The 10,644-nt window shown below is 34.8% G+C and overlaps 1 protein-coding gene across 1 annotated transcript in view; it reads left to right on the forward strand.

Moving 5' to 3' along the window:
- The window catches only part of LOC128987807 (uncharacterized), a 99,567-nt gene extending 89,278 nt beyond the window's left edge, over positions 1-10,289 (forward strand). Inside the window, exons 3-5 of the mRNA XM_054408835.1 lie at positions 586-684; positions 5,278-5,476; positions 8,056-10,289. Of these exons, the coding sequence (XP_054264810.1) occupies positions 586-684; positions 5,278-5,476; positions 8,056-9,452 (1,695 nt within the window). The 3' untranslated portion in view covers positions 9,453-10,289. The remainder of the gene's footprint in view (positions 1-585; positions 685-5,277; positions 5,477-8,055) is intronic.
- The last annotated feature ends 355 nt before the right edge of the window (positions 10,290-10,644 follow it).

Below are 10,644 nucleotides of genomic sequence, written 5' to 3' on the forward strand. Positions count from 1 at the left end.
CAACCAGCTTAAGTCAGTCTTTCGCAGAAAGAGGACAACAGTAGGTCGATGAATATCTAACAGAGAATACTGTAGGAGTTCGACATGCGCTGTTAGTTTGTTGTACGATTATTGATAAGGGGAAATAGATGCTATAAATAATAGTAAACTTTTTGGTTTTGTATTATTAAAGGTTAGATTATAGTCCATAGATTATACAAAATTACATTTTACAGCACATCTTTCTACTGATAAGCCGTTGAACTCCTCAAGTTCTTCTTTGTAATTTTAAAACAACTCTAGCTCGGGATTGATTATTGCTTCACTGCAGTACCTTATAGCTAAACTTAACTCAAGTGGATTGCCAGCAAACAAAGAGCTTAGTTGGAGCGAGCACGTCAATCTGTGTAGTGTGTAGGTCGGCGCCGGGAGATGTGGCGAAGTGAGAGGGAGGAAGCTGAGAACATCTCGGGGTCGAGCCAAGGTCTCACATTAACATTGCATTCCATTCCAGACCATATCTGCACATCTTCCTAGCCTAGCTGTCCACTATATGTCAACTGATGGTACTACAAAGATAATTAAACTATTACAACTGTGTTGCAGGGACAGAGGGTGAGATCGTCTCCCGACATCCCAGTCACTCAGTTCTCATGTGCAGGACGACCCCCGGGCTACTACGCTGACGTGGAAACTGGCTGTCAGGTGAGAATACCCTCTCACTAACTGACCAGTAGATTGAATAAGAAAATACAAAAAATTATATATTACAATGTTGAAAAAAAAAACGTTCGTCCTGGGCAAGGTTCTAATGAGACTGTAATAGCGTATTCCCTAAATTGGAAATTCGCTAACAAAAGCATTAATTATTTGTTGACGAGAAAACATCTACCTAGTGTTATTCCTTAACCAATATTTGGATGCTTCTAGGTTGGAAGAATCAAATGAGAATCAATTCACAGAGCAATGGCAACGGAAGCTTTGTGCTAAATAAAAATTTAGCAGGCTTTGTTAAATAAAATAATTCCCGGAGATGCTTGAGGGCCTTGTACTGTCCGACCTTCTTCCAACTCACAACGCTTATTATTGCACTGATTAAACAAAAACTGATTTGTGCCGAAATGGTTTTTGATTACCCCTTAATGAGTTACACCTATTGCTGACATCATGGATTGATCGTGCATTAATTCGCCAAAGAGTTCCTTAATTATTGCGCCAAGCCCTCAAAGTATCTCAAAATACACCTTACTTGCGCCAAGCCCAAGCCAGGTGCAGGTAAGTTGCCGGCAGAAGGAAGAAGGAATGTCCTTGTTTACGTGTCATCCTAACCTAACCTAGCCTTACCTTACCTGACCTTGCCTAACCCAACCTAAAAAAACTTAACCTAACCTAACCTACTCAATTATACAGTAAACGAGGGTGGCCACTAGGTGCAGTCGGGTAGATCCCTGGCGTAGTTGGCGTAATTCAGTAACCAGATTACCAGACTCAGGCCAGTTTGCGCCATTAATGCCTGCCCCATGGGTTAATGTGATTTAATACTGACCTAATTACACGGATTAAAATCTGAATGTTAAGATAATAACAAAACAGTTGGTTAACCTAGTTTATATATAAAAATGCAATTCATTGGCAATATTATCCTCTTGTGATGTGCTGCTCAGAGTTGGATTGCCAACACAATTTAATTATTGCAAGGGAGGACGTTGGTCTCTGTCAACAATACACTAACACATATACATATACATATTGTGGAAGGGTACAAGGGGTACACTACATATCAGCTTTGCTGTAGAGTGTAGACCGCACGAAGTCCTAATCTCGAAGTCCAGCAACAGGGGATATGTTTAATGAGCGTCAATTAGTTAATACTCCTTTTATCTATGTTAATACGTTATGGGAAAGCAGCATATACAAATATTCTTTCTACTTGTAGCTAGCACGAAACCTTTTCAAAGTAAAAGGCTAACGATTCATTATCAAATCCAGGAATGGTCGAATTTGTTATACGAAAATGAATTTCAATGGAGGTGACTTCAAACAATTTCAAAACTCAGAATACTATAAATATTACAAAGTCCTGAAAATTTGTACCTGTACATATTTTAACTTATTCCACAAAAATCGACTTTTATATCTTTTTACAGTTTTACCATTGACTACACACCTCTACCACTGACTGTACGTACACCTATAGACCGTAGAGGTGTATAGTCAATGGTTTAACTAAAACATTCATTAATTATCAATGGGCTTATCAATGAAAAAAAAGCAACCATAAAACTAAACAGGTCATCTTACACCACTCTAGACTCATCTTCTACTCACATTAGGGTTAAAATAGAGATCGATGGGGTCCCAATTACAATGATTGATAATTGATAAATATTGATAAAAATCCGTGACAGTTGCAAGTAAATAACTCAAAATTCTTTAGGCCGTGATTTATTAGGTTTCATGAGAATTCCATTCATTTCCAAGCACAGCAATAACGGTTATATTAGAATATCGTTGAAATACAATATTAAAACTAAGAGCATGGACGTACTATCATCAATCTACCTTACTTTAAGCGAAGATTAGTACATTTTCATTATCTGAGTTCCGATTATTTGTATTGACTTCGTACCCTGCGATAAAAAAATACTTCTCTATTTATTAGTTAAGACTTTTTAAAAGTTATTTTTCAACAGGGGTCAATATCTTAAGGTACACATCACTCCTATTTGACTCTAGTGTTAAATCTGACTATTGCAATCAATTGGGAAAATTTTAAGAGCATTAATTTTAGTGCCAAAAATCGTATAAGGTCATTTTTTATATGTTGGTGTGGTATATGTCAAAGGTTTTAAGTGTCCCTATAACTTACCATAGAAAATGTTTGATTAAAAACTATCTTGTAAAGCCAAATACCCCCGCCGCAGAAAACCTGCAGACTAAGCAAATTTCCATTAACCTGATTGGATTTACACTAAGATTCCTCCATAAAAATATCACATTTATTTCCTATTTAAATAGAATTAGTTTAACGAGTACTTAGGTTTGCTGCAACAGGTAGGGTAAGTTTTTTTATGTTAATAGTTTAAGAAGAAATTAAAGTATTTTCCAAATTCGATAAAAATATGTTCATAAACAAGCAAACTACAACAGTTGACTTAATCTCCATAAGAATAACATGGGAATTTTAAATTTACAATTTTTTGGAATTTTCTCCGTAACCATAATTCGCACAACAACACTTCAATATACTAAATTATTTGTTTTTTAAGCTCTAGGCCTACAAAATGGTTTGGAAATAAATTGTCAAATCTTGTGTTTTTAGGGTCAAATATGGGAAAAACCTTTTTTTACCCCATAAAACCCCATATAAAACTCCGTTCCCATAGTCCGATTATGCTGGTTCGCGAACTCGTTCAAATAAATGTTGGTTTACACGTTTATACCAAATTTCATCAAACTCGGATCATTTTTGCTCGAGTTATCGCGCCAACGGACACATACCGGTATATATATATATATGAATTTGAACGGATGGTGATTTTGGAACCTAAGGACCTCAAAACGAAAAAGTAAATCGGTCCCGGGTCCAAGTCTTACAATGAGTACTACGATAATAGCTTATTCCCTATATGGGAAATTCGCTAAAAAACAATGCACAAATTAACCAAACCCCTCTCGAGCATAGTTTTCGTGTAACCTATTGTTAATCTGCAGGCCAAAATAAATTATATTTGACCAAACGTTCTTGCGAATAAACCACTGATGTATCACGTTTGGCCCCTGAACTGCACGCTTCACTGGCTGGCTGACCACTGCCACTACTGCCCTCGTGGTCAATAATGAATAAACTGTTTTGTTGATACCAATACGTATTAATACTTTAATACTTTTTAATGAAATGGCGACCATACAAAGTAGGTATTTTAAGCCAAGTATGAATGGAGATGAGTTTAGGATTAGTAATTACTACCACAATTCAATAGTAGCCTATAAGAGTTGATATAAATATGTATAACAAGTATAATCGTTAGACCATAATTCGTAGGCTGCAGTATCTCATAGAACCTGGGTAAGTATAAATAAAATATGGAAGTCTGTTGAAACCAATGGATTTCTAGTGATTGGAAAGGTGAGTTATTAGCCTAAGGAAGTGATGATATCAAAAAGAGTTTTAATTTGTCTGGATTTGCCAGTACCACTGGGGGTGAGTGGGGGTGTGTACTTTGTGACCAGTGTTACGTAATTCAGACATTAGGTTATTTATCCGGTGGTTGTATTTTTAATTAAAGTAAATCAGAACTATTTATGTTCTCAATGTACACTAACTGTCAAGTTGAGCAATCTTGTATCAAAATTGGTTTGAACCTAAATTAAATTAGCATATTGTGATTTGTTGTTTTCTAAAGCTCATGTTTTAAGCTTATCATTTACAGCATATTTATATTTAGGTCATGCAGCAATATAACACCGTTTGGTAGCAACTAAGCTATCGTTACCATCTATCTTCTACATAGGTCCTACTTAATTTAATTAGAGTCTTTTTCACTCGTCCTACCTAGCCAATTTAAGGTAAAATAGTTATCATTTTGCCTCATTTAAACCAAGTTTTGTCCTCTATTTGAAAGCGGAAACTTGTGCTCGGGCTCCTTGTGTTCGTATATAATAATTATAACGCCATTTAGGGTTACACGTGTCCGTCTCAAAACTGTCTGTTCTAATTCCGTTATAAACTGTAGGTCCCTTAGTTGCCATTAGCTGTATGGGCTATTAATTAACAGCTGTGTCTAGGAATGTCAGCCTTACACAAACAAGACTACAAGATCGTGCCACTCATCCTACACTCATCTCCATTCATACTTGGCTTAAAATACCTTCTTTGTATGGTCACCATTTAATAAGAAAGTATTAAAGTATTAATTTATTTTTAAGAGTTTTGTGGCCTTTTATAACTTTGCATTTGCCCGTCCATATCAGGCCTCAAGTCTGTGCGTGGCACTTATCCAGCAAAGCAAGGGATGAACCGGTACAGTACAAGAGTTGAGCTGTATTGGCATTGGCAGGTACCAGGATCTAAACCCACAATATTGCTCCCATGGATTACGATCGCTGCAATGTTGTGTTCTTGTAGATCTCCCGTAGCTACCTACTACTGTAATGCAATACCCAAAATCTAAAACACCGCATGCATTACGATATGTGCGGCAAGAAAGTCAAACAGTCCAGCTACTGTTCGGAGACAACGAAACTCTAGCAAACAGTAATCTGGTTTGTAGATGTATTGTACCTATTGTGTTACAGGTCTACCACATGTGTACTGAGGGAGGCAACCAGTTTAGCTACAAATGTCCCAACACGACGCTGTTCCAGCAGAGGATGCTCATCTGTGCCCACTGGTACCAGGTCAACTGCAGTCGCTCAGAACAACACTACGCCAATAACTTGCTGATCGGACAAAGGGACAAACCTTTTGTCAATGATGACTCCATTCTCACGACAAGTAAACAATCTTACTTGATTCTTAAAGCCTTATGACAGTGAATAAGTATATTTCATCACTAGGACCTAAAGTGACTCTTTTTGACCCGAAGTCTTCTTTTTTCTTTTTTTCTTTTAATGAGCGAGGGTTAAAAGACACTTATTGCCCGTGTGGTGAACTATATCTTCGCAATATTGAATCATTAATTTACAAACTAAGCTAGAAAACGAAATAATGTTTATGTAAAGATAACCTCTCAAAACGACCTCCAGCTTGTTTTCAATTCTGATAATGCAAATAAGCAGCTGTTTAGTAAAATAATTTCGTCTATTACGATTGTGTTACAGTAAATTATACTATTTATATGAGCGATCGACAACAATAGGCTAAAATATCTAATAAATCTGTCCTTAAATAATTTCGATCGATACGATAGCAGCAATCGAAATTTACAACTGTTGATGATACTACAGATGATTTTTACTCTCTAGGGACTAAACATTATTAAATTTTTACTCCCTAGAGAGTAATAATGCTACTGTAGACCCTTCCAACGCACACAATAATAATTTATTTTGCAAAAAAAACAACCAACTTCAAACGCTCTAAAAAGAATGAAATAATTTTAATAAAATAAACTTTTGTAATATTCAAGCTCACGTATTTCAAGTCGGCGCGGCTCTATGATGATTTTTAACACAAAATACTCAAAATTTAAATAGGATGTTCATATTACAGGCGATTATCTTACTAATATTATAAATGTGAAAGTTTGTGTGTTTGTTTGTTTGTTTGAAGTTCAATCACGCATAAACCACTTGACGGATTGGGCTGAAATTTGACATGATGATAGCTCACATTCCCGATTAACATATAGGCATATTCTTATCTCAAAAATCCTTTCGGGCTCCGCCCCAGTGGCTCTGTAGTTCCCCATTTTAACCTTATGAGTATTCATATTTAAAGGGATTTAAAGAATTTAGTCAGTATTTTCAACTAAAAAAGTTCGTTCTATGATATACAAAAGCATTCAAAAGTTATAATATTTACCAACAGGGTGCCACACTAAAATTTTTTTGCATTTATGTAAACAGCTAATTTTAACTAAGCAGCAACAAAAAACTGGGATACGCAATGAGAACTGTCAAAGTAGGATTGTTTACAGTTATGTTTATGTTTTTTACCAAATCAAACTTTTTGAATGACTAAATATGAGCTATATAGGTTATTAATTTTGTCAGCAACAGAAAATAAGGTAGAAAATAGAATTTAAGACAAGCATTCGGTGATGTTTTTAATTTAAAAATGGCGACAGCTGGTCCATATAGATGGGATGTCTACTTCAGTATCCAATAGTGAATACGGTGTACATTACATGTTTTGGTCGAGTTTTCGACCACTGGACGACCACTAGTATATTTTAATTACATGTAAATACCAATGAATACAAACCTTGTAAATACTTCCTTTGATATCCAAACAAAACAATTCATATGTTTTTTTATATATTTATGTTATACAGCCATGTTTTTTTGATTTTCAAAATACACTCCCTATCTTTTAATTTATTCATATTTGCAGTGTGAGAGATAATTCAATTTTATTTTACTTATATAAATTACATCATATTTACTTATTGTTTAATGTAAAACATATTGTAAATAAAACTTTGTTAAAAAAACCGAATTATACACTAATCGTCAAACGTTAAATACCTTTTTTATAGTGACTAAAAAAAATCCTTTTTTCGCTAAGTATATATTCAGGCTCCATGGCAAGAAATAGTTTATTAATCAATATGAAGCAACTGTTTCATGAAGAACTGTCTGTAGCTTTATTTAAATGGTTTCAACTAACAGCTGTAGGAATATTATTATTATTATTATTTATTGACTTCTCTGCACGAATATAAACAAAATAAATGTTGAATATTTTAGGTTTTCAGCATTTTTCACAAAACAAATATTACATTTAAACATAATGTTATATATGGTAACAAATAGAAACTCCTCTGGTTATTTTGGTGGTGGAACAACTGGTAAAAGAATCACAGAGAAATTGGTGAACATACATAGGAAAAAATACATAGCCACAGACAAATTGGTAGTGGGGAAGTCGGTTGAAAACGAATGTTTTCGCTGCAGTATGACAAAAAATTATTAGCTAACCATCATTTTCATCGTTTTTCTACAGATTATCTGGGTGGCCGAGTGCTTAGAGCTCACCTTCAAAACTGAAAGTCACTGGTTTGATTCCAAACAAGATTTTTACCAGACCCAGATTCCGTTTTTCCTTGGGCTCTAAATTTAAAATGATGTCTAACACAGGCTAACATTAAATAGTAACCAGCCCTTACCCCGTTCCATTACAATTAAAACACGTTTTAAAATGCAAATAGTGCAGATAAACACAACAATATTGAATTCATGTTGTTCTCAATGTCAATCAAATAAACTTGCAAAAAACATTTAAAATGTGGAACCCACTTTAATTGGTCAATAATTGGTTAAATAACTGTAATATTTGTAACTCTTTTTTTAATTTTACTTATTGGTTTTTGTTTTACAAAGCATTCACTTAAAAAAATGGGTTTGTTGCAGGTAAGGAGTTAAAAACACTTCAAAATCCAGAAATTCTGCAAAACCTCGGCCAAGCAGGGCGGGAGGGCTTAGCAAGGCGAGGCAAGGCTCAAGCTACAAACGACAATGTTCCAACAAACAGAGTGTTACAAAACAACCTCAAGAGACACCAAGAACCCTCTTTAGGATTTACAGGCACAGCTACTGCTTCTTCTCCAACACCCTTTCAAGCTGCTAACAGAAGAAACCAAGAGGATCTTGCATCATTACCCCTAGCAGGATCTGTAATACCTGGAGGAATCAAGAGTGTTAATTTTTCTTCAAGAAAACCACAGGGCTCTACTTTTAATCCCTCATTTCAATCACCTGTACCTTTTCACCAAAGCAGTACCTCACAGATTCAGTTTGTCAGTAAAGCACCTTTCCAGAGTTCACAAATAACTCCAAGAGTTTCTTTTGTCTCTTCCACATCTCCTTCTAACTCTGTAGATAATACATTTCCCACTACTAAGTCCCCATTTGCATTCACTTCAAAATCTACCACAGTTAAGCTAAATCAATTTCAGCCTAGTGGATTCAACAAACAATCATTTGCAGATTTTTCATCTGAAGCTTCAACATCTAGGCCGGGATTTGAATTTATACCTCCACCAGGTCAGAAACCATCAGTAGATTTAGCCGTGGCTTCACAAGAGAATGCTTTGAGTGGTAGATCGACAACTACCGCTGAACCTGAGGCTGATTCTGAATTTGGAGGGGGTTTACCAGAAATTGAAACTACGATTAAAGCTGTTATAGAACAACCGAAAAATGGAAGTCTTCCTCAGGACAAATTCAATACTTTCATCAAAAGATTCAACCCCTTTGAAGAGCCTCCTCAACCAACAACAGAGAGTGAAATTACAACTGAGCAAACTGAAAAAGAATATCATACATTTATTAACAGATTTGTTCCGGATCAAACTCTATTCTCCACCCATACTAAGCTGGGACAACCAATTGAAGAACCTGTATTCATCAATCGTTTTGTATTAACTCCAGAAGAGTTGGCAAAAGAAAAAGACAGAGTGCAAGTGGATAAACTACACAATCTTTTGCCCCCAGATGACAAGTTAACAGTGAACTTTCCTAATTTTGATCTGATTCCTCCTGTAGATGATTCTACTGACAGTGAGAGTAACAAAATTGAACTCCATCTTCAGGATCCTCGAAGAACACTGTTTATACCGAGTGGGGATGACAATAGCTTTTCTAAAGCAGATGCAGCCCCAATAATTGTTTCCATCCCTCTACACTCTCAGGACAGATCTCCCAATATGTGGTTCAGAACAGACGATTCTACAGATCCTTGTTCTAGGTGCCATCCATCATTCCTTGTCAACAAAGAGACCTGCATGCCCTGTGTCATAATAAGATGATTTAACTGTGTATCTCTACATTTTTGTATATATTCCTAGGTTAATGACTAGGTAATCAGGACATGATTGTGATAATTGTATTTAAGTTGAAATGTTATACACTTCAGGTATATTCATATTCATATTAGCAAACCGTTTTTGAATTATATACTTGACTCTCGTATATACTTTTGGCACTCCCATTTCAATGACACTGTATACATGACAAAACTATAATATTAAGTGTATAAATAATGACTAAAAAATTTGTTGTAAAATATATGTTCTTGGTGTATTAATATCTTAAGATTTATGAGTTACTTAGATATGATTCAGATTGTTTAGTGTCAGTATTATTTTTTTTTTTTTATTTTATTTCAAATCTTCAAACTAGTATTTTTAATACATTTTTAACATAACTTATAGACCTAAGTTGTAAAAATATAGATTTCTTGTAGAAGTTATTATTAGATGTAGTACACCTTTGTAGATTGTATTTAAGAAATGTAATCAAGTGATTAAAGTGAGCAGAGGCTATTAAAATGAGCCATTCACACTTTTGATACTTTTACACTGTACTTACAAAAACAGCTGACTTTAACTCCCTAAACTAACTCCTAACTCCCTAAACGAAGGGACCAAAAATGATTTCGTCTCCCAAGGGATTAAATAAAACAGCTACTTTGGGCCCAACACATGTATTAAAAATAGCTGTTTTTCTGCAGTATGACAAAAAGGTAGCCTACTTTTGGTGTTCACACCTGTTTATTATATTGAATCTAATGACTAGACAATGAATGTAAAACTCCACAACTTACTTATATTGTAATGATGTAATCTGTATTAAAATTGATTTGTAAATAAGTCCAGTTTTTTCCAATCCAAATCCAATTTTTTTATTAAGATTGTTGAGTTTTATTAATAATACTTCCCTCTTGTCTGCCCAACATATGATTTACATCATCCTTGTCATAAACTTAAAGAAAAATTAAATCTTTATAATTTTCTTTTAACTTTAGAGGCAATATCCGTATTGGCACTTCTGAATAAACAATTCAATCGTTCTGGCATACCTACAACATATTCATTGAAATTGGAAAATATACGAATATTATTTTTCAATTTCAATGAATATGTTGTAGATATGCCAGAACAATTGAATTGTTTATTATCTACTAGCTGTAACCCGCGGGCTTTGCCCCGTTTAACTTCT

Source organism: Macrosteles quadrilineatus, unplaced genomic scaffold, assembly GCF_028750875.1.
Source record: "Macrosteles quadrilineatus isolate MER2022 unplaced genomic scaffold, UCM_ALF_1.0 Scaffold_2__2_contigs__length_208266976, whole genome shotgun sequence".
NCBI lineage: Eukaryota > Metazoa > Arthropoda > Insecta > Hemiptera > Cicadellidae > Macrosteles > Macrosteles quadrilineatus.